Source organism: Crinia signifera, chromosome 1 (genome assembly GCF_055691185.1).
Source record: "Crinia signifera chromosome 1, ASM5569118v1, whole genome shotgun sequence".
NCBI lineage: Eukaryota > Metazoa > Chordata > Amphibia > Anura > Myobatrachidae > Crinia > Crinia signifera.
This window is the reverse complement of record NC_139217.1, coordinates 325,726,417-325,751,568: the sequence shown is the minus strand read 5'-3', so window position 1 is coordinate 325,751,568 and position 25,152 is coordinate 325,726,417. Positions and strand designations below refer to the sequence as shown.

The 25,152-nt window shown below is 43.2% G+C and overlaps 1 protein-coding gene and 1 long non-coding RNA gene across 3 annotated transcripts in view; one reads left to right on the top strand and one right to left on the bottom strand.

Annotated features, from left to right (window-relative positions):
* Positions 1–25,152, bottom strand: part of LOC146080857 (uncharacterized) — a 122,642-nt gene that overhangs the window by 74,030 nt on the left and 23,460 nt on the right. The window lies entirely within an intron of this gene.
* Positions 15,485–25,152, top strand: part of LOC146080843 (myosin-6) — a 31,884-nt gene continuing 22,216 nt past the window's right edge. The window contains exons 1-3 of one of the 2 annotated variants that reach the window (XM_083188530.1): positions 15,485–15,583; positions 22,629–22,840; positions 24,789–24,932. In XM_083188530.1, coding sequence (XP_083044656.1) covers positions 22,640–22,840; positions 24,789–24,932 — 345 coding nt within the window. In that variant the 5' untranslated portion in view covers positions 15,485–15,583; positions 22,629–22,639. Of the gene's footprint in view, positions 15,584–21,253; positions 21,291–22,628; positions 22,841–24,788; positions 24,933–25,152 lie in introns of those variants that run through there. The other variant, XM_083188539.1, reaches the window with a different exon arrangement.

Here is a 25,152-nt window from a genome sequence, read left to right as displayed (position 1 = left end):
TAAAGCGGCAATCATTTACACTGCAAAATCAAACTGGTTTTGCAGTGTAAATGATTGCCGCTTTAAAAAAACTGGAGATTTCTCACCAAATCTCTCACTTTCTGAATCTCTCATCCTATTCAATCTCACCCCTAATGCTTCAAATGCTCACTGTGTATGAGATACACTTTCACAGATGATTCAATGATTTCAAATTCAAAGAGATATGTCAGACACACAGAAGTGGATCAAGCTGCATTAGAAAAAACCCACAGCAAACACTAGAAAAAGCGCAAATAGCTATAGGGTAAATTGGAATAATGATTTTAGTGCCAAATTCATCTGCAGGTGTTTTACATATATCAGTAATATGCAGTATATGTATGTGTGTGTGTGTGTGTGTGTGTGTTTTACTTCTATTTAAACATATACTTCAAAGAAAGATACCCAAATACTACTCCACCCGTGGAACTGAATGGAAAAATCTGTATGAATCTGAATTACTTCTGTATAATTATCTGAGACTGACAGCATCAGTTTCTGCAATACTGAAGCTCCACTTTGGGACAAATATCTGATTTGAAAAGTCCTGCAGGGAAACTTCTAATGAATATAATTATTAAATTGCTCAAGGTTTCTACTGCTCTAAACTGAAAAATAGCTCAGACAAGCACAGCTTCCCATCAGCACACAGGAGCACTACTTACACATACAGCAAGGTTACCTCTAGTATGGATTGTGCAATGACCACTCATGAGCGAGGTCCAAGCTGGTAATGCAGAAAGACAGAAGCTAGAGGTTTTAGATGATATTGTTGCAGAGCGCTGGCGTGAAGATGAAGGTGTAAATATCAGATGGATCTGTGAGGGACAGTAGAGTCAGTACATGCATGTGATCTTATTACACTGCTGCATAGTGTTTGTGGAGCGGTTACATCTTGGAGGCATCATGTTTCTGGAACAGGCTCAGGCAAACTACAGTGCAATGTACCAGATGTTGTGAAAATACAAGTCCAACATTCCCTGCCAACAAGGAGCAGGGACTGACATGACCGGACATGCTGGGACATGTAGTTGTACAAGAGCTCGCCGCAACCCATATGTTGCATATTTTTGGACAAAATTATAGCATAATTATCTCAGGAAGAAAAAAGTGGCTCTATAAAAAATAATAATTATTAATAATACACAAGCATGAAAGGGTTTCTTGACCTTGGATTTTGACCCATATACAGGTTGAGTATCTCTTATCCAAAATGCTCAGGACCAGAAGCATTTTGGATAACAGATTATTCCATATTTCTGAATATTTTATAAATTTAATGAGATATCTTATATTTGTATAAACACATCAAACACATGAAATACACACACATATTTTATTTGTGCATGAAACAAGGTTTCACAATATGAAACAAAGTTTGTGTACTATCTCAGGCAATGAATGTGAATTCCAAGCAATTATTGTCTTGCACATATTTAGTGCCAGTTACATATCATGTCCCCAGTAGTGCCAGTTACATATCATGTCCTCAGTAGTGCTGCTACAGATGTCCCCAGTAGTGCCAGTTACATATCATGTCCTCAGTAGTGCTGTTACAGATGTCCCCAGTAGTGCCAGTTACATATCATGTCCCCAGTAGTGCTGCTACAGATGTCCCCAGTAGTGCCAGTTACATATCATGTCCTCAGTAGTGCTATTTGAGATGTCCCCAGTAGTGCCAGTTACATATCATGTCCCCAGTAGTGCCAGTTACATATCATGTCCTCAGTAGTGCTATTACAGATGTCCCCAGTAGTGCCAGTTACATATCATGTCCTCAGTAGTGCTTTTACAGATGTCCCCAGTAGTGCCAGTTACATATCATGTCCCCAGTAGTGCCAGTTACATACTGTATCATGTCCTCAGTAGTGCTGTTACAGATGTCCCCAGTAGTGCCAGTTACATATCATGTCCCCAGTAGTGCTGCTACAGATGTCCCCAGTAGTTGTTTAAGCAAAAAAAAAAAAGATGCAATCTGGAGACTACAGTATGGTTTTTGGGAACAATTTGGATAACAGATATTTGGATAAGGGATACCTGTATTTCACATTTAGGGGCCTATTCATGAAGGATAAACCCTAGTTTATTTATGCTGTATGTAATGGACCCATTTATTCACTAGGTGCCCGAAGGGGTCGAGTAGCATTCAGCAAGCTTAGAAAATAAGTAACATAATTTGGGGTTGCTAAGAGGCATCTGAGTGGATCCCTCCACAACCCTGGTAAGTAAAGGCCCCCAAACAATAGTCTGACTTTCTTAAGGGCAAGTTATACCCAAATTCCCTTGAGCCCTCCATGCAGCTCCACGTGAAGGCTGACATCCAACTTGGCACTTGAAGGGAAGTTGGATGCAATACATACCGCATGCAAATAAGCACCTGCAATGTGCTGCTGACGGCTTCACACTCATCAGGTTGGAGCGGGTGTCAAACACATACATTTTGGCACGATTTTATCTGATTTCCTGGCCCAGCCCATCAGAAACGGGTGAAATCGGGTCAAATCGCATTCGTTTATGAATAGGCGGCTATGTCATATATTTTCCTAATTAATATATTTTAATTGGTGGCAGGTGGCAGGCTTCTCTGCACTGTAGGCAAAACTTCAACTTACTGTCCCCTCCCACTCCCCCCATCACACCACACACTGCCACCAATACCCACTTTCCAGCTCCTCAAATGAAAGTGTGGAGGTGGCGTTTTATAAGATCCACACCTGCCACCTGCATTAAGAGCAGCAAGGATGTCTTCCTCATAGAATACAACTAAACCAGACCAGTGTAAAAATTTGTACAGTAGCTTTGCATGCCAAGGCATCCGACTAGTAATCTGCTATAATGCTTTTGTCCGTCATTCACTTATCTCCTCCTTCCTTTAAATAAGCCACCTGCCATACTCACTTCCTATGTGTGGCTGGTGCATGCTGTGCTTTCCTTCCTAATATGCCCTTGTGGGGTGGATAGAGTTCTAGCGTCATAGTTGTAAAGGATGATATGCCCGCTTGCACACCACTTTATCCCTCCCATGGGATATAGATTACAACCACTCTGAGATAGAGAGGAGAACCTGGGCCTCCTGGCATGCCAGAGATCTCAAGAATGTAATGCCAAGGGAGTTGTAACACTGTGCATGTGGGGTCTGTGTAGGAGTGTGTGTGAAGGGTCTGTGTATAACATGTGTCTCACTGTGCACTCTTGTCTTATTGTGTGCCAATATGCTCTTCTATACGGTAAATTCAGTAGTATTCTTATTAATTTTATAAAGCATTTGTCATGCACTCATAGGTTTCAAACGAATGGGGGAAATAACCTAACACAAGTTTTCTGTAGTCATTGGAGTTTACCATATTAAGTAATGGGTAATATTAGAGGGATATTAAAAGAGAAAAAATATACTGTAGGTGTCAGACACCAGAGTTAGGATAAATATATCCATGTAACAGAGGTACAGACAATGGGCCTGATTCAGAGCCACATGCAAACTACATGCAATGCTAATGTAGGTAGTTCAAGGATTTTTTGCAACTGCATATGCACCAGAATATTACAATCTCCTATGGCAGTGGTTCTCAAATGGGAACAACATCTCAGGGAAGATCAGCCTGTTTGGCTAAACAGGCTGATCTTCCCTGAGATGTTGTTCTTCATTTCACTCAGTTGATTTAGTTTTTTCACCAAGTACAGAGCTCCTTGATAAAGGTCCGGTGTGTTAGGACCGAAACATCTGGGCATGTTCTTTGGATTTATCTTTATGCATACACTGACCCATGTGACTACTTGAAGTAATAAAAGGAGAGTATATTTTCAAACAACACGTGCACGGTGTAGTGTTGTTTAGGAGAGTGCCCCACACCCTGGATTGCGAGAATTGGGGACGGACTATACTGTGGGTACTTCACCCTTTGTTGGGCACCCCACTGATGGACAAATAAGTGTGAGTGCGGTCTCTTCACAACACACACACACATATATATATATGTATCCCCAATATTCCAAATCGCGCTAACAGCCTATTTTATAAACTTATTATTTAGTATTGGGCAGCCTCACCACTAAGTTCCCTGAGGGGTAGGGAACAAACAGATTGCAATACTTTTACCCAATAGTAGTATGGCGCCCACAATCAGAATCTAAAATGTCCAAATACAACAGGTCCAAATCCAATGAAGCACATAGGAGATATCTTCCAACACTTATTTATTTGTCTTCAAAGGATTAACATGGTAAAATCGTATGCAGATAGTTTCCAATGCGTTTCGTCTCAATGAGACTTCATCAGGGAATACAATAATCTATACAGTGGATAAAAATTAGTCATCCGGGAAAAATAAAATCTTCAATAGTACTTCTGGCCTTCTCTGGAGAGACCAGAAGTACTATTGGAGATTTTATTTTTCCCGGATGACTGATTTTTATCCACCGTATAGATTATTGTATTCCCTGATGAAGTCTCATTGAGACGAAACGCGTTGGAAACTATCTGCATACGATTTTACCATGTTAATCCTTTGAAGACAAATAAATAAGTGTTGGAAGATATCTCCTATGTGCTTCATTGGATTTGGACCTGTTGTATTTGGACATTTTAGATTCTGATTGTGGGCGCCATACTACTATTGGGTAAAAAAAAAAAATATATACATATATATATATATATATATATATATATATATTATAAGGTAAATTGTTCTTTGGTGCACAAGAAATGGAATTGTTTCTATGACTTTCAATTTTCCATGACATTATAGATAGGCTCCTTTTCATTCTGCACAATGTAGTACTTATTAGCCAGGCATTTATGTACATATGAGCTGCAAGCTGTTTGTATTTCTTTTATCTATAACAGCTATGGCTTGGAAGTGAGATTAGCTGTAGTCACAGTTGCAGGCAATGCCAACATATGTTGCAGGGTAGAGCGACTGTTGTATTGTTATATGTAATATTCTTGACTGGGGCTTATTAAATAATTTCCTCATTAAAGAAACGGAAATCCATCGGCTTAGAAGTTGAAAACAAAACAATTATGGCTGAAGGCGATAATGACCTTACAGATGACATCAAAGCTCCTGCATCACACACGCACACACATTAGGACCTTATGCTGACTACATACACCGGGATATTACAGTGGCTACAGCCACAAAGCTTCTATAAATGTCCTGTGATCATTTTAAGCATCCAAATAATCTGATTGATCATCTATTTATGTTTTACAAAGGGACAGAAAGAATTGGTGTAAAATGATGGAAACCAGGACAAATATAAATATAAATATATATATATATATATATTTGTGGAACGATTTTATTGCCACTAAGGACTTTGCGCTGGGTATATTGGGGCAGATGTATTAAGCCTGGTGAAGAGATAAACTGGAGATAAAGTGGAAGGAGATAACGCACCAGCCAATCAGTTCCCAACTGTCATATTTCAAACACAGCTGATTGGCTGGTGCGTTAACTCTTCCAAGTTATCTCCACTTTATCTCCAGTTTATCTCTTCTCCAGGCTTAATACATCTGCCCCAGTGTCCGTATATATATATATATATATATATATATATATATATATATATATATATATATATATATGTAGTCCTGAGGCTGTACTCCAAAGGGAATGTGCAATATTAAAGGTGGCCATACATCAGAAAGATCGATCTTAAGATCGATTGCGCTCATGATTGTGCCCAATTTCCCTTCAACTCCCCGGCAGTCCTTAGTGGTTTTTGGACACACAATGTACACACAATCTGTCATACAATCCATCTGCTGCATGATTGTATGATTGAAGCTTCATTTCAATAGGGGGCTGGCCTACTAGGATCAGAAGGATACGAGTACTAAATATCCATTTTTTTTTTAATTTGCAGGTTGCCAGCAACTACCAATCTGTTCACGACTGCTGTGTCATGAGTCATGACATGATTAAATAGCCCGAATGCAGCAATCCTCTGAAAGAGTAGTGAAAGAATTGTGCAAAAGGACGTCCACCGCTCTCTCCAGCCACGTGCCCGTGTAATACTTGGATATATCTGCGGCTCCCAGCATCTTCACTGCCACGGGCCACCCGGAAGCTGCACCTCTCTTCTCTGCTAGTCCCGGGGTCGGGAGATTGTGTGATTGTATGAGATTGTATACACACAATGTGCACACAAACTGCATACAATCCATCTTACAATCAATTGAGATTGTATGATTGGGTACAATATCTTTCTGATGTATGGCCACCTTAACTCCCACTTAGGGAGAAAGCAGGAGATCCGGTGCCCTACGTACTGAACTGCCAGATAGCAGTCAGATATGTAAACAGATAGTGTGGCGGTGGCACTTGAAATAAATACTCAGCAGGCAGGGTACACACTATCTGTTTATATATATATATATATATATATATATATATATATATATACAGCGCCCCACTGAGGGGGCATGTCATTCTCCACCCAAAGGGCTTGTCTAATTCCATATATGGAGAGATTGTGAAAATAGATTGTTTCAATCTATTCAGATATTTCAAAATTCTAAATATTAGATTTTTTTAAACAGTACATACATTATCTACCTATTTATCTATCTATCTATGTCACACCGGGTGGTTGTTGTGGATCCGTCACAGGCTGTGGTCCCTGGATGGGCTGCACTTGTGGTACTGGAAGCTTGGCGGGTAGGATATAGGACTTACACATAAACTCTCTGACCGTGAGACTTGGCTAAACTCCTAGGTGAGGGCGTGGAGTCTAACTGCCCAGCGGCCTTCGCCAGGGACCCCCGCAAGAAGGTTTGGATTTTGCTGCGCCTGGACTGCAGGTCACAGACCCCTCACTAGAAGTGCTTACTGATGGCGAGAGACTGAGCACCAGAGGACTTGACATAGTTCGAGACACAGGGATCTTTGGCCAGATGGCAGTTGGGACAACTGAAATGGCCAACTGGCTGCGACAGTCCGGGTAATATAACGGGTAACTCAAAGGGACGATTTGGCTTCAGGGAAACAGAACTCAGGTAATAAAGGTAACTGAAATGGCCGACTTGGCGTTGACACTCCGGCTTGTATTATGGATAACGAAAAGGGTCGACTTGGCTTCAGGGAAATGGAACTCAGGTAATAACGGTAACTGAAATGGCCGACTTGGCGTTTGGGTACAGGACTCAGGAGTTAACGGAACTGAAATGGCCCACTTGGCATTGACACGGTAACAGGAGTCGGATCGGTTGGAATACCGATAGTAGTAGTAGCACAGGCTTGGTCAGGTTGGAAGACCCAGACACAGTGCAAACTGGTGTAAGATGTCCCGGAACAGGTAACTGATTTAAAGCTGGACAGGCACTTTCCTACAACAACTTCGAAGTAGCACCAGCCCAGATTTACTCAGAATGCTGGGATTTATTTATCCCAGAATGCTGGGATCCTTGAAGTGCAGGTATTGGACTGTCTTAATAGACCAAGGGGATAAGGACATCCCCACCCCTGGTCATGTGACACGGCCAAGATGGCTGCTCCCAGACCCAGCAGCTGGCACCAGAGCTGACGCAGCACCTGCCCACAGCTGAGACCCCTGCCCGCAAGTACCCGGCAGCTGCCCCCCCTGGACTGCGGAAGGAGAGAAGCGCCCAGTGGGGTGAGTTTGCCCATCCGCCGCTGGCTCACTGGTGGGACGTGACAATCTATATATCCATCTATCTTTCTATCTATCTACAGCAGGGGTCCTCAAGCTATTTTGCTCTGGAACCCCATCAGACAATAAAAATAATTACAGGACCTCAGCAAGTTACTGCAGAAGGCCATCACATCACATGTGTAGTCAGCAGACAGCACATACTGTTCATGGCAGCACTGTGGAGGCACATAAGAATGTGAGGAGTCTAAAACAACAGACAATTCACCAGATTTTTCAGACTCCTTGAATCACTGACTGAGATTAGAAAAGTCATCAGCCTGATGGTCAGCCACATGAAGTCGTAACCCCATGCTGGGAAGGTCGGGACCCACATCGGGGTCAGGACCCACAGTTTGAGAACCACTGATCTACAATATAAATATTTATATGGTGTAATGGTTAGCATTACTGCCTCACAGCACTGAGGTCATGGGTTCGATTCCTACCATAGCCCTAACTGTGCAGAGTTTGTATATTCTTCCTGTGCTTGCATGGGTTTCCTCTGGGTAGTTTCCTCCCACAATCCAAAAATATACTGGTAGGCTAATTGGCTCCTCCCAACTAATTAACCCTAGAATGTCTGTGTGTGCGCGTGTGTACATGTGGTAGGGAATATAGATTGTAAGCTCCACTGGGGCAGGGACTGATGTGAATGTTCAAAATATTCTCTGTAAAGCGCTGCGGAATATGTGTGCGCTATATAAGAAACTGGTAATAAATAAATAAAATAATAAATGTGCAGGTTGCTGGCCTAGCAATAAGTCTGTCACTGAGGATAGGCCTTATATAAATGCATATTATCCTCATAAAGCGCAAATGAACCTTTCATGTTCAGTTCGGGGTTTCAAGAAAAAGGGGACTGAAATTGGAAGGATGAATATAGAAATGTAACATACAGAGGAGTTCTATTACAAAAATGGTGATCGATCATGGAATATCCTCCCACCAGCTGTGATGAGGTCACTTTCAGTAAATCGTGTAATAATGCAGACACACATTGTTGCGATACAGTGGATGTATCAAACATCTAATAGATACAGACTACTGTAGCTCATTTTCTCTCCTATAGCTCTGTGTGCAGCGGTGTCACTGGTTTTTAGTGAATTCTCAGGAATATAAGTCAGCAAAAAGACTAATCATATATACAGACTAGTATATATTTCTATATTTTATTCAATCACTTTAGAGCAATACAATAGCCCTCACTGATAAGTAGACTACACTTTCTCTGTACATTCTTATGACATAATCACATGCGCTGCTTGCAACTGTAACAGATAGGCAGCTTTGTTTTCTATGGAGAGAAATGCAGACCTTTTGTACCACTGACATAGCAAACAATGATGGCTCTTTTTGGCAGCTACAAGGGCACAAGCACACAGTGTACTGACACACAAGATATTTCATTGTTTCCATTACTTGCAATGGAAGACTTAGATTGTGCTTTATCTGCTCCATTAATGAACAATAATACCTGTTTTCTGAATAAAGGGTCTAATTCATATTTGTACACAATCCCAATTTTAGGGTCTGCACGCTCTTGCAATGTTGCTTGTAGCCCCCTGTTGGCTGCAGCATGGTTGACATACTGCAGCATTTCAGAGCAGTACTCAGCAACATTGTTCAAAATGGGGGCAGGTTGGCCTTGTTTTGAAGGTGTTATGGGTCCAGGGTCTGCGTTGTCTGGTGCAGACTTCCTGGACCCTGGTATCTGAATTCAGGGCCGGACTGGCCATCTGGCACTTCTGCCAAATGCCAGAAAGGCCGATGGCCTTGTGGGCCGATTTTCTGTGCTGAGCCCGCTGCCTCAAGTCCTGAGCAGCTGGGCTTCATTCATTGTGCGCAACGCAGCGTGTGTAATTAGCATATTGGCGCCATGATGCCATGAAGCGGCCACCATTGAGCCCACCCCGCTGCCTCCTTGCTGTCTCTATGTGCACACACACCGGCTGCATGCTATGAGGGGAATCACCTGCCGGCTGTGAGGCTGCAGCTCAGGGAGACACACACAGGAGCACTCGCTACATAACAGCGCGTGGCTGAGCCGTGGCCACTTCGGGCGAGAAGGAACACGTATTGGTTGAGCCGCAGCGACTTTTAGCCCTCTGATTGGATGCAGAACACACCGCAAGCCTGGTGATGAGGGCTCAGATTTGTCATCTTACATGACTACTGCTGCTGCCAGTGGTCCCTGCCGCACTGACACTGACACACAGGGCGCCAGAGCCACCGCCTCCCCTCTGTGATTGGGCTACATGAGCCGGGGGCAGGGCCAGCGCATACTGTGGCTGGGACTGGAGTTTTGCTGCGGCTCCTGGGCTGGCTGTCTCACTCTCCAATCTCACTCTGCCAGTCCAGAATCATCTAGTGTATGATTGTGTGTCTGAAATACTGTACTGGAAGGGAGTGAAACTACATCTCTTTCTCTATCACACCAGGAGTGGCATTACTTGTGTGCCATAATATGTATTGGGCAATACAGTGTGCGGCAATGTGAAATGGGTATAACTGTGTGTTCCATAATGTGTAATGGGCATAACATTCTCATTAACATTCATAACATTCTGTGTTCTCCATAATGTGTAGTGCTCCGTTTTGTGATGCCACGCCTCCTTTCAGTGAGGCCACACACCCTTTTCGCCACGCGGCTACGCGGCGCAAGAGTCCCGCCTACTACTAGTGAGCCTATGTGCTCAAAAATGCCAGGGCCGATTTTTGGTTCCAGTCCGGTCCCTGAAAGATGACACCCAGCCGGAGTAAGCTTCAACTTAGATAGGCTGGCCGGTAGCTGTAACCCTGGATGGACTGGGGCTACATGTGCACACAAATAGAAGGGTGTTACCATGTCTCATTGGGGCTTGCCATGAGTCAGAGGACCTGGCCTCGTGGCATGCCCCCTGTAATCTGTGATCAAGTCATTAAAGGGCAAGAGAGCGGATGAGTAGAGAGCCCAGAGGCTGTGCTGCGTGTTACTAGCCCAGCATTCTGTGTGGCTGGCCCAGCCCAACAGGTCATTGGCCCTTCTAATATTCCCCAGAAGCGCCCGATGGTAAAACCGACCCTGCCTGTAACCATTTTTAATTGCGATTGATGGTTACGATGGTCACAATGGTGATTTGAGTCCGCATCCTCAGATACAGCAATTGGATCCTCGCTAATGCTAACTGGAGGCATCTATCCCCTACAGACAAATGTTAATTAGATGGAATTGCACAGCCACTTCCATGCAGCTGTGCAATTCAGTACAAACATGAATCAGGCCCTAAATGCAGGTCCACTTTTAATGACCTAACCATAAAGTAAAGACTCAGACACTACCAGAGCAGGGTGCTGCTGACCTGCTGGGATGGAGGCTTGTAGGCATGGAAGCCCGCTATTAGTTTTACCAATACTGGAGCCTGGAAAGTATAAAGGCTGAAAGCGCTTATACAGTATCTCAGCCCTTCAGTATACTAAAACCACCAAGGGACTCGTTAAGCTTTTATCCGACAGTTAGAGAAGTACTGCAGTATCTACAGTCCTACATCCTATCTGGCAGCACAGCAAGTGCTTTTAAATCTAAAATTAGTCCCTTGGTGATGGTAACAAATGGACATTTGATTCTGTTCATGGAGCTAATTGTCTGAATTGTGTTTACATTTTGTAATCATTTCTAGGGATACACCAAAGGGTCAATTCAATTATCTGCAAGCCGGCTCAACCCACGAGTAAGTGCGCGTATATACCACATGGTAGCATCAAGAACATGGATATCTGTTTTCAGTCACATGGGGCTGTGTGCACAAATCCGAGATTTTGGGGGCATGATGGGGGGAGTTGTAGTACAATTGTTGGTGTCTCCACTCCATTGCAATGGCACATAGATGGGTGTGTGGCAAAAATGATGGTTGTAGTAATAAGATATGCCAAAATCAAAATCTATTTCTTCTGGCATAGAACTGTGGCTAAACATATGCCCATTTGCGGAGTGTGTCTTGCATGCATTCGTACTGTGCATGCAGCAGAACTGGACACACACATTTTATTTGACGTGTGGCTGGAATTGCAGGAAAAGCATAGTTGGCTATAAGCATACTTACTCCTGTTCTCACATATATCTTATGAATCAAGGATAAGACTGGCGCAAGTGTGCACTGCTGATAATAAAGTAGAAATCAAACAGATAGGGGGCCAGATGTATCAAGCTTCAAAAAGTGATAAAATAGAGAGTGATAAACAGCCAGCCAATCAGCTCCTACCAGCCATGTTACAGGCTGGGTTTGAAAAATGGGGTGTTGATCGTATTGTCGTCCAGACTTAGGTCGACAGTCATAAGGTCGACAGGCAACTAGGTCGACACGGTTCTAGGTCCACATGGGTGAAGGTCGACAGGTGTCTAGGTCGACATGGGACAAGGTCGACATGGGTTTAGGTTGACAAATGCATTAGACCAACATGGGTTAGGTCGACAGGTCGCGAGGTTGACATGGGGTTTTTCACAGTTTTTTTAGCCAAATGTCAACACAGTCAACATGGACACAGTTGGAAGTCAACTGCAGCCCCTCGCATCGCTCGCTTCGCTCGCAATTCTTAGGGCACAGTGCCTTGCTGCGCTCGGCACACTATTGTATTCTCCCACCACACCCTAGTGGATGATAGGGCATGAAATACCGCCTGTCGGCAAATGTCGTCTCAAAAAACAGTGAAAAAAACCCATGTCGACCTTGCGACCTGTTGACCTAACCCATGTCCACCTAACGCATTTGTCGACAGAAAACCATGTCGAACTTGTCCCATGTCGACCTAGACACCTGTCGACCTTCATCCATGTTGACCTAGAACCCTGTTGACCTAGTTGCCTGTTGACCCAACGGTGTTGCCCTAATGACTGTCAACCTAAGTCGGGTCAACAATACGACCATATCCCAAAAAATGACAGGTGGGAGCTGATTGGCTGGCTGTTTATCACTCTCCATTTTATCACTTTTTGAAGCTTGATACATCTGGCTCAGGGTTGGCCTGTTTGTAAAGTTGCATAAATTGTATGTATGGGCATCTGGTACATTTAGTTCAGCGCATACAATACAGGATGAATTGGAGCCTCCTAGCTTCAACTCTGCATCAGCCTCTCTGTCCTTTAAAAAAAAAATGTTATGAATTTAACATATCCCATAAATGTAATAAAAAGTTGATCATGATGGAGTTGGGGACAATATACCAACAAGTTTTGTTTTGTAGAAAGGCCACATCCGCATATATTTAAGGCAGGGCTGCAGCCTGGGGGGGGGGGGGGGGGGGACAGGGGGTCGCATGCTTTAGGTGCTGGTTATCATACCCATAAGTGCAATGCGGTGGGGGGAGGACAAAGCGGAGCCAAATTATTGCCTTGCCTTGGGTGATTAAAATCCTAGTTTCAGCCCTGCTTAGGGTGGTAGCAATGCACATTGCACCACATATAATGACCCTGATTCACATTACACCACAATGTATTGTCCCTTATTCATGTTACATCACACAGTAGTATCCCTTATAAATGTCACACACCACAGTAATGCTCTTTATGGAAAAAATGCCCTCAGAAGTAAGAAGTGCCACTTATACACATAATGCCTACAATTGCAGTGCCCCTTAAATATAATGCCCACCGTAGTGCTGCTTATACATAAAACACCACAGGGTATTGTCCCTTATACACGTCTCTGCCTCTTTCACTCAAGCAGCTTGCCATTCTATTTCCCTCCAGCAGCTACCCCAGCTCTCTGGGTCCCTTTATCCCCCTCTCACCTTCTTCTTGCCTTTAGCATGCACCGAGTGTGCTCTTCTTTGTGGCTTTTCACTTCAGGCATGACATCACATATGCTGTGCCAGAAAAGGAAGCTACTGGGACCTGAGGAGGGGACGAACACTGGCCTACAAACACAGCATGTGTGAGCACTAGGAGGGGTGGGCTGCAGGTGGTTTAGATCCATAGAGTTGCCAGGACCTGAGGAAGGGCAAGGCGGCTGAAGCACATCAGTGATGTTGCAGAAATCATCTACTGATGTGGGTGGTGTGGCAGACCTCTATTGGACTCTACTGTGCAGATCCTTGGTGGAGGTGGGCAGGGCCGCCACTATAAAGTTTGGGGCCCGGGACTGACTTACAGTCCGGTCCCCCAGCGGCACAGACCCATACCTCCGGCCGGCCGTCGCCGCCCCCCCCCCCCCCCCCCCCCGCATAACAGCACCCCGCCATTACTTACCATCATCCACGGCGCATCGTCCTCCGGCTCCTTCAGTGTCCACAGGTCCGGCGTGCACACTGCACAGTGCAGCCTGCAGAGTGCCAAGCCACTCTGTGTCCTAGGCTCGGCACTCTGCAGGCTGCACTGTGTATTGTGCGTGCCTGGCCGCCGGGTGAGGGTGGCTGGGTGCGGGTGTCTGTGGGCAGCTGCCCGGGCCCATCCAGAGCCTGGGGCCGGGGACAGCTGTACCCAGGGCATCCCCCTGTCGGCGGTCCTGGAGGCGGGATATAATTCAATCTACCATTACAGGAAACAGAACACAATTCTGACCCATTCCACTTTAACCCCTGATTGACAGGCTGTACTTGCTTCCTTCTTACTTATTTTAGGGCTGACTGAAAGGTGGACCTAAATGTCCATAAGTGCATTGGCTTTACAAAACTATGGAAATACTTGTGCAAAAAAGTTGCTCATGGCTGGCTTCTCTGATCTGCTGGCTGTGTACAAAGATTCAGCTTCGGTTCAACGTTACCCACCATAGCTGCTGTATCGGACATGTTAGTAGCCTTAGGGTTACTCAAAATATCCCCTGCGAGGGCAGCCATCAGGGGGGGACTGCGGGGACTCCAGTCCTGGGCCCAGACAGAAAGAGAGCCCAGGATTGGGGCTATAAACTATAATAGACATAAACATAGTTCACATTTCCCTTGAAGCAATGTAGATGTTGGATAGTGCAGCCAGTGCTGAGGACACAGAGGTCTCACCAGGCAAGTCGGGTGTTTGAGAAAGAAAGTGGGTCCCTGCCTATTTTGTCAGTCCCGGCCCCACAATTTCTAATGGCAGCTCTGTCCCCTGCATCTAAGCTGCCAAGGCTAGTGAATCTGCATTGGAAGACATGCACCTATTTTCTGCCATGCTCCCCGTCTTCACCTCAAAACGTCACTAAAAACCAACATTGCAGGTGTATCAAGGTACAAGTGCTCAAAACAACAGCACACAAATCATAACAGAGTCAACACAAAAATGTCTGATTCTTTTTATTATGGGCAAACTACTTTATATTTTATATTTTTATTGTTGGGATGGTGCAAGTTGAAGCATTTAGCTGTTCCGGATTATGGTTCCACAAGGCTTAGGGTGGGAACATCAATCATAGTACATCAAGCAAATGCTGTCTCATCACCATTAGTTATGTGTGCGCACTAACAACCAGCCACAATGCGACCCAGAATACAAGCCCAGGAAAGGCATCTCTGACCTACAAGTACTCCAATTTTCCAGGAACTTTCCTGTTCTTTCAGCAATCATGCTAGAAAGTCTTGCTTTCTATGGCATTCTCACGAGCAGCTGAATGACTGCATTGTCTGTAATCTTTAAAGAGTTACATATCACTGAATACATGCAAAAATGCACATTTTAAATATCCCACAGTATTTAAAAATACATTTCCATTACCTCATTTCACATTTTATGTGACAATTTGTCTATATAAAAAAGAACTCACTTTCTACAATTGATGGACAGGCTGCTATATAGGTTTTACATAAAATTATACATTATACATTAGTGCATAATTCCATTAGTACTTTTGTTCTGAGTTTTTCCTATTGTTCCATGTAAACCATATATTGGCACTACTGTGTATCTACAGGCTTATCAGTGGCTGAAGACTCTTTCCGATGCCGGACTGAATTAGTTAACACAGTGAGTATTCTGATCAGCTGCATCTTAAAAATAACTTTCTGAAACAAAAGGTTGTGAAGACAGAATATTGTTCTAAAGAGGGGATTCTCTGTGCAGAATGTAGACAGCTCAAGGCCACCGCAGTCCCTGAAATAGCTCCTCACTGTCACTCCTCTGCCTATTGTCCAGGGCTCAGGAATGCACACAAGTGTATCCTAAATTCAGCTCTTGCAAAGGGCAGAGGGGTCAAGGAGTTGAGAGAAAGGGGTAGGGGTGTGAAATTGTAAGAGGTACTAGTCTCTCCATACATGGGTAACCTGCTTTATTGTGTCATTGACAATCTGCTCTGTGTCATTCAGGGGTTGTGTTACACAGACGCACAACGTACTCACACACCCCCACTCTAAATGCCAAGACAATGGCCTGTAGGTGAATGGTGTGGGACTGGATAATAGATTTGGGGAGGGGAAGGGGGGTCGACAGCCCACAATAGACAGATGACATGTTCCTAATAAGGTAGAGAGATGAGGATATAAGAGAACAAAAGAGGGCACATGTTCTATTGTCACCAGGGCAGAGTGAGCAGCCAGGCCTGGGGTAAGTTATTGGGCAGATATACACAGTAGAACTCAGTAGTGCCTTGGCCAACTGATTGCATGCGAGGGGACGCAGTACACTAGTTTGGGGTCCATGTGCGGAAATGTACAAATGTACACTACAAAAACATGAACAGCTCATGTTGAACGTTGCATGTGTTGACCATTAATTACCAAGTCAACATTTTGCTCGTGTTGAACTTTTGTCTGTGTCGACCTTGTCCATGTGGACTATTGGTATTAACCTATTGACTGTCGAGACTTTATACCATAACCTTGTTCACCGTCCTGCACACATCATACTGCACCAGGTTTTGTCAATCTAACGCCTTCAAGTTGATAAGGAGCTAGTACATATCACAGCACACCATGCAGGGAATGTTAGGACTTATATATAGGTGGGTTATCCCTGCACTATATGCTGTGGAAATACATTCATACATCTTCCATATTTACTGACATGATATATTGTACCATGCTTTTTAACTATAAACCATGTAGTTATGATATGCAAGTGATATTAACTTACAATATGTATAGATCTCTGTTGGTTTATGTATTTATCATACTTGTACAGTATAGCCTCTGTGAAGCCTGGTTCTCCCTGTAGCCAGCTAATACTGTAATCTGTATTTGCTAAAAGCATTGCCTGTGATGTAATCACGGACCAGATGCACTAAGCTTCAAAAGTGATAAAATGGAGAGTGATAAACAGCCAGCCAATCAGATCCATACTGCCATGTAATAAGACTGAGTTTGATAAATGTCAGACAGGAGCTGATTGGCTGGCTGTTTATCACTCTCCATTTTATCACTTTTGAAGCTCAGTGCATTTGGCCCCACATCATTTATTTCTTGCACCATATTTACTTCATTCTTTATCACAAAATAATTTGTCCATTATAAAGAAAAAGATATGACCTGAATCCCAATAAAAGTATATTCCCTATTATACATATATTTATTGTCATCTGTGAGTTTACGTAATAGCTTTAAAACCTTTTCCTTCCTTCTTGCTTATAAGTAAAATCCCATTACTACCCCACCATTGGATTATTTGTTTATGCACATAGATATATTGCCTGCTAGTGTAAAACTCCTCCTCCCAGACACAGAAATACACATGCCTGATTTTACGGTCTTAGGGGGAATTTTATATGGGAGTTCTATTTCACATGGGAAGTTGCTGTGGGCAACCAATCAGAATCTACGTCTTATTTACTTGGCACTAGAAGATAATAGATAGTATTTAAATGGTTGCCCATAGCTACATCTCATCTGAAATAAAACTACCATGTTAGTAAAAACCCCCCTTACAGTCTATACAATGACACTTGTGTTGAAGATGCAATTTTCAATATGTGTATCTATGCTAGTAGTTTACTGGTCCTACTATAATAATTATATCCAATACTGGCACCTATGCATTTAAGACTTTGTGTTACACAATACTATCGCAACACATACTGCAGATGTCCAAAGTATAATCCCTGCAAATGCTCTTGGCACCTATTGTAGTTTGTACATATTCCCTTGTCCTGTAGATTACATTCCAATCCTGACCTGCTGTGATTATAATAGGATGTATACTGCCCATGTGTACACCAAGCATACTGCTGTCATGTCTATCTTTTGGGTTATCTAGAAAACATGCTTCTGGTTTTTAAAATAACTAGTTTTATTTCAGCCCATCAAAGTGATGGAACAACATAAAATGTAAATTGCTCCACCAGGCACTATGCAGTGGTGTTATCCTTTATATATAGGGCAGCACGGATGGTGTAATGGTTAGCATTACTGCCTCACAGCGCTGAGGTCATGGGTTCAATACCCACCATGGCTCTAACTGTGCGGAGTTTGTATATTCTCCCCGTGTTTGCGTGGGTTTCCTCCGGGTACTCCGGTTTCCTCCCACAATCCAAAAATATACTGGTAGGCTAATTGGCTCCCAACAAAAATTAACCCTAGAATGTCTGCGTGTGTGTTTACATGTGGTAGGGAATATAGATTGTAAGCTCCACTGGGGCAGGGACTGATGTGAATGAACAACTATACTCTGTAAAGCGCTGCGGAATCTGTATGCGCTATATAAGAAACTGTTAATAAATAAATAAATAAATATATATATATATATATATATCCCATTACAGTATTATAATGGTTGTACACAATTGGTTAGTTGACACAATGTCATGTTCTGCAGTAATGCTGATCATGGCTGTGTTATACAGGTATATGATTATATATGATGGTATGAGTATATACTGTAGGTGACACATCATATAGAATTACATGTAGGTGACATATCATATAGAGGTATATGAAGTAGGACGACCTATACTTTGATTATGTGTATTGAGATATCATTTGAGTGGGATATTTATGTCGGTATCTTTATGAACTGTAGCTTGAATGAACTAATAATGGCGTGGACGCATAGTGAGATTTGGCATGATATTTTGACTATATAGTCAAAATCGCACCGGGATCGCATGCAGATCGCACAGGTTTTTTTACCTTGCGATCGGGAAGCGGTCATCTATTAGAATGAACTTAGGTCTACAGTCATTAGGTCGACCCCACTAGGTCGACTGGCAGGAAGGTCGACCTGACTTAAGGTCGACATGGGCCAAGGTCGACATGACTTAAGGTCGAATTTGCATGAAGGTCGACATGAGGAAGGTCGACTGGTCATAAGGTCGACATGGGTTTTTCACTGTTTTTTGAGCCGACATAGAAACATAGAAACATAGAATTTGAGGGCAGATAAGAACCATTTGGCCCATCTAGTCTGCCCCTTTTTTACCCTTCAGGTAAACTCAACCCTTTTTAATCCTTATTTCTTTGTAAGGATATTCATATGCCTATCCCAAGCATGTTTAAATTGTTCTACGGTCTTAGCCTCTACCACCTCTGATGGGAGGCTATTCCACTTATCCACTACCCTTTCTGTGAAGTAATTCTTTCTAACATTTCCCCTGAACCTACCTCCCTCCAGTTTCAGTGCATGTCCTCGTGTTTTATTACTTGTTTTCCTTTGAAGAAAATTTCCCACCTGTACTATGTTAAAACCCTTGATATATTTGAAGATTTCTATCATGTCCCCCCTTTCCCTTCTCTGCTCCAAACTATACATGTTAAGATCTTTTAGTCTATCCAGGTAAGTTTTGTGATGTAGGCCATGAACCATTTTAGTTGCCCTTCTTTGTACACTCTCCAATGTATTTATATCCTTCTGAAGATATGGCCTCCAGAACTGGACACAGTATTCCAGATGAGGTCGTACCAATGACCTATAAAGTGGCATTATTACGTCTTTTTTTCTGCTACTGATTCCTATCCCTATGCAACCAAGCATCTGACTAGCTTTCCTCATTGCTTTGTTACATTGCCTCCCTGCCTTTAAGTCACTTGAAATAGTGACTCCTAGATCTCTTTCCTCCTCAGTAGTTTCCATTATAGTACCCTTAATACTATATTGAGCCTTTGGGTTTTTGAGTCCCAAGTGCATAATTTTGCATTTTTTAGCATTAAACTGCAGTTGCCATTCTCTTGACCAATTCTCAAGTTTACTTAGATCATCAGTCATTTGATTTACCCCTCCTGGTGTGTCTACTCTGTTGCATATCTTTGTATCATCTGCAAAAAGGCATACTTTCCCTTCAATACCATTTGCAATGTCACTAACAAAGATATTAAAGAGCACTGGTCCAAGTACAGATCCCTGGGGTACTCCACTGGTAACATGTCCCTCCATAGAATGCACTCCATTTACGACAACTGTCTGTTTCCTATCCTGCAACATGTGCCGACAGGCGGTATTTCATGCCCTACCATCCACTAGGGCGTGGTGGGAGAATAAAATAGTGTGCCAAGCGCAGCGAGGCACCGTGCCCGAAGCATCGCGAGCGAAGCGAGCGATGCGAGGGTCCGATTCTCATTGCCAACTGTGTCCATGTCGACTGTGTCGACATTCGGATAAAAAAACTGTGAAAAACCCATGTTGACCTTATGACCAGTCGCCCTTCCTCATGTCGACCTTTATGCAAATTCGACCTTAAGTCATGTCGACCTTGGCCCATGTCGACCTTAAGTCAGGTCGACCTTCCTGCCAGTCGACCTAGTGGGGTCGATCTAATGACTGTAGACCTAAGTTCATTCTGACAGATGTACCGATTCCTTGCGATCCCGATGCGCGCTCCCACATAGCACAAATTGAAACCCAGATAGACAGGGCTGCATTCACTATATAGTACAGATCTGTACTTTATAGTCGAAATTGCATGCATGTCTTTTGGCTTGCCATGCTATTCGATCGGGATCGAATAGCACAGCCGCCGACCGTGTGTACACAGAGTTATATATGTTTTACATATTAATCATAACTAGTATTCCATACTAAATGTTGCATGTATGTCAGAGTGTCCTATTCTGCCTGATCTCTTTGACGCTATACTTTCAGTACTCTGGGGTATCTCTGTTTTGGAATAATAGTGTGGCTTATGTCAGTAAGGATGCAGACATGTATTGTGCTGTGTATAAATTACACAAGTGATCATATAGGGGGCGAGATGTACTAAGCCTTCATAAGTGATAAAGTGGAGAGTGATAAACCACCAACCAATACGGTCCTAACTGTCAATCTTCAAACCCAGCCTGTGACATGACAGATATGAGCTGATTGGCTAGTAGTTTATTACTTTCCATTTTTATAACTTTTCAAGCTTAGTACATCTAACCCAAAGTGTGGATTGTACTGTTTGTGGGTATATACAATGTATGACTATAAGATGTCCTCTACACATCACTTTGTACATCCTTTGTACATCCTCATCTCTAACACCTCATCTATCATACATTCACTACATCGGCTTCTCCCCTTCTATAAATACACGTGTCCCTGTCTGTTCTAGTATCTGCATCCTGTTATCACTTGGCTCTTCTCTGTCTTATCTCTTTCTGCCTCCAACACCTCTAATATTAATCTTTCTGTCCAAGCCTCATCCTCATTTGATACCCTCTCTGACATGTTCCTGATGCAGAGTCTCTCAGTGTTTTCTTTACCAACCTCTCTTCTCCTCCTTTCTGTACAGAACTTGTCCTCTCTCTGGTCCTTTTTTATTAAAAACAAGGTAAGAAAAACCTTTCCTTAACTTGCATTTACTGTTTGTGTTTTCCATGACAGTCTGATCATCAGTATGTTGTCCATTGAGGTCTGCATCTGGTAGGCCATCATACTGTAGCCAGGAGAAAGACTAACCTGTAGACCAGTGTTTTTCAACCACTGTGCCGTGGCACACTAGTGTGCCTTGGCTGTTCTCAAGTGTGCCCCAGATCTAGAGATGCCCAAACCAGTTTACAGCCACCACCAGTTCAAGTGTTATTTACTGGTCTCTTCTTTTCATTTAAAGGGCCAATGTATTTTATTTGTGTTACCTGTGGGGTCCAGTGTGATTGTTTTTTTATATGGGGGCAATAGGTTTGGTTTTTCCTGTGGGGGCCAATGTGTTTTGCCCTGTGGGGATCTCATGGTGTGCCTTGGCAATTTTAAAATCTTATTTAGTGTGCCGCAAGGTAAAAAGGTTGAAAATCACTGCTGTAGACATTCAGATCACAATAGAAACATATACATACACAATAGCCATATAGCTAGCATACATTAGCTACAGCCATAGCAATTCCACTTAGCCTGCAGCTTTTATTACTAGTCTTCTTTTATTATTGTTTATTCTCAATTGTAAAGTGCTGTGTGGTCTCCTGCCAGTATATAAGTAAATATTCATAAATATATTCAGTCACAAGGAGAATAACTAGTCTAGGAGACCTGTTTTCAATGTACCATAGTCTAAACAGGAGTAAAATTTTTCACTCCTGATTCACAGTAGCCCATTGGAGGGTTTATATAAGATAAGGATGCATCCAAATGCTAGCACTGCGTGCCACTAATTGATCAGAGCAGTGAGTCACTGGAATGCCATTTTGCTTATAGACAATCATTTGCAGTTTCTCACACAGTTTGATTGGCTGGCAGTGTTAGGAGTCCAAGAAACTTGTTGCTTTGATCCAACAGACATAGTGACTCATTGAATTTTTTATTTCAATGGGGGTCATTGATATCAGTTGAATCTACATATATCATACATTCGGAAAACCCCATTAAAACGAATGGACTATGAATGGAAAAATATGCAATATTTAGGAAATAAATAAATCCAATTAAAACCAATTTTTGAAGTTGCCCTCAAGCAATAACAATGACGAATTTTATTCCATTTGTTTTAAAAAAATGGCTTTGGGGCAGAATAGAATTTAATATTTTAAGGCTATTTTGATTTGTTTGATTTAAAATTAGTGGGAAACTGGAGTATGGTGTTACATCACTGAAAAGATACATAAGTAGAGTAATGTCCTATTTGTGATATATTACTAATCTGTATAATAAACTATATTTATATCTTTCTCTCTTACAGACCTTTCCACCATGGGTGACGCAATGATGGCGGATTTTGGGCCTGCTGCCTCATATCTCCGAAAATCGGACAAAGAAAGACTAGAGGCTCAGACTCGTGTTTTTGACATTAAGACTGAAGTTTTTATCCCTGATGCGCAGGAGGAGTTTGTGAAAGCCAAAATCACCAGTCGTGAAGGGGGAAAAGTAGTGGCTGAGACTGCAGGTGGCAAGGTGGGAGAGACCATGTCTAAGTGTTATATGCTTTCCTATATTCTTATATACCTATATGAGACACAAAACTATATATGCAGTATAACATTATTACATAAATGGCAGCTGCTAGGAAATATATATATATATATATATGTGTAGTTGAGAACGTTCTCACCTAAACCTTGACAAAGGGGTGCTGCCCCGAAACGTTGGTTGGTTTTTACCCACTTTTTAAATACAAAGTCTTTCAAGACCCACGAGTGCTAGTCTCCTTCCATTTCTCTGCAACCTCTACAAGACAGGCACCGGGGCGATTTACCAAAAGGAGTGAGTGCCGGGCCGTACAGCTATATATATACAGTATATATATATCAGGGCCGTAACTAGGGGGGGGCTGGGGGGTCACGCGCACCGGGCGCTGGAGGTGAGGGGCGCGCTGACAGGTATGTCCGTCCATCTCCTACTAGCACGGCTGCAGGAAGCGCTGATGACTTTGAAAAGACTTGCCGGACGCTGATTGGCTGAATTCAGCCAATCAGCGTCCGGCAAGTCTTTTTGAAGTCATCAGCGCTTCCCGCCGCAGCGCTAGTAGGAGACGGACGAAGATGCGGCTGCGGGGTGAGCGGTGAGAGGACTGTGCGGGGAGGGGGGGGTCTCCGGCGCCAGGGACAAGGCGTCAGTTGTTCGGTCCCCCCTGTCAGCTGCTAACTAAGCAGCGGGGAATAAACGCTGTGCGCATGCGCACAGCGTCTATTCCCGCAGCCAGGGGGCTGGGGGCATGGCTAGAGGCTCACAGAGCCTCTGGGTCATGCCCCTATAGCGGCAAAATGGGGCGTGGCCTCGCGGGAGAGCAGCGATTATAGGCCACGCCCCCAAATTAGGCCACGCCCCCCGAAAATTTCGACGCGCCTCCGGCGCGCAGCAGCATCACTAGGAGGGGGGGGGGGGGGCACCAAAAGACTGCCTTGCCCCGGGCGCCGGAAACCCTAGTTTCGGCCCTGTATATATATATATATATAGTGCAGGGATGATCAGGCACTCCACATCACTGACAGGTAGATGCCCTGGTGCCACCTCCAAAATAGCTTAAACAGCTACAATATATCTGGTACTCCGACAAGCGGGGGAGGGGGAGCGGCACTCCACGGTCTTCAATAGTGATAATAATTCACGGCAAAGATGCAGCAATAACGGATCGTTATTGCTGCATCTTTGCCGTGAATTATTATCACTATTGAAGACCGTGGAGTGCCGCTCCCCCTCCCCCGCTTGTCGGAGTACCAGAGATATATATATATATATATATATGGGTAGAACAGGAGAGAAATGGGAAGGAGCGCTTCCTAGTGTATTAAAAGAGTATTTATTGAGCATAAAAGGAGATACAAACTCCGGGGTACATAACAGTGATGCTCGTACCTAACACTAGGAAGCGCTCCTTCCCATTTCTCTCCTGTTCTACCCAGATTCACCTAATCCCTTGGACCCGGGATTCATTGCATGTGAGAAGGAAGCTGCAGTCTTACCAAAGACTTTTGTGTGATCATTTTCCCTGCTAAGGTGCAGGTGGATTACTGGACTTTCCGACACTTGGACACTCCTGCGCTTATACACCCACCCACCATCTGTCCCATATATATATATATATATATATATATATATATATATATATAGCCGTTATCCCCACAGAGGTCTACCTATTGTTTTAAGGTTAAACAATTTACAATCCTTATAGACTAATGGTGGGTAGAAGACACACCAAATTTGAAAAATGAAGCAGGTCACACAGCGTTGCTGACTGGAAATCCATTACGGCATTAAGATTAGCCGTTACAATTGTAAACATTTATCCTTCCCCTGCTCACATTTCTTTGCTAGTTCCAATCTTGGAATATTGCTAAATGTATTGACTGTTGCTGTCCCTTTCATGTTTTAATAATTCTTTCTTTTTTTTTTATGATTCCAGACCGTCACAGTGAAGGAAAGTGATGTACACCAGCAAAACCCACCCAAGTTCGATAAAATTGAGGACATGGCGATGCTGACCTTCCTGCATGAGCCAGCCGTGCTGTACAACCTCAAAGAGCGTTATGCAGCCTGGATGATCTATGTGAGAAATTAGAACATGTTATCTGTATATTTTACTTACACCCTCACTCCCTTTGCACATATGTCAAAGAAAGATATATATGATCCAAAAATACGGCACTCACACGGACCTTGTTCAGTGAAATAATCAATCCAGAGAAATTAATTGTGTTAGTAACACAGTTATTTTATATTGCCTGAAGACGAGGAATAAACTCCAAAACATTGCAAACTGTGCATGC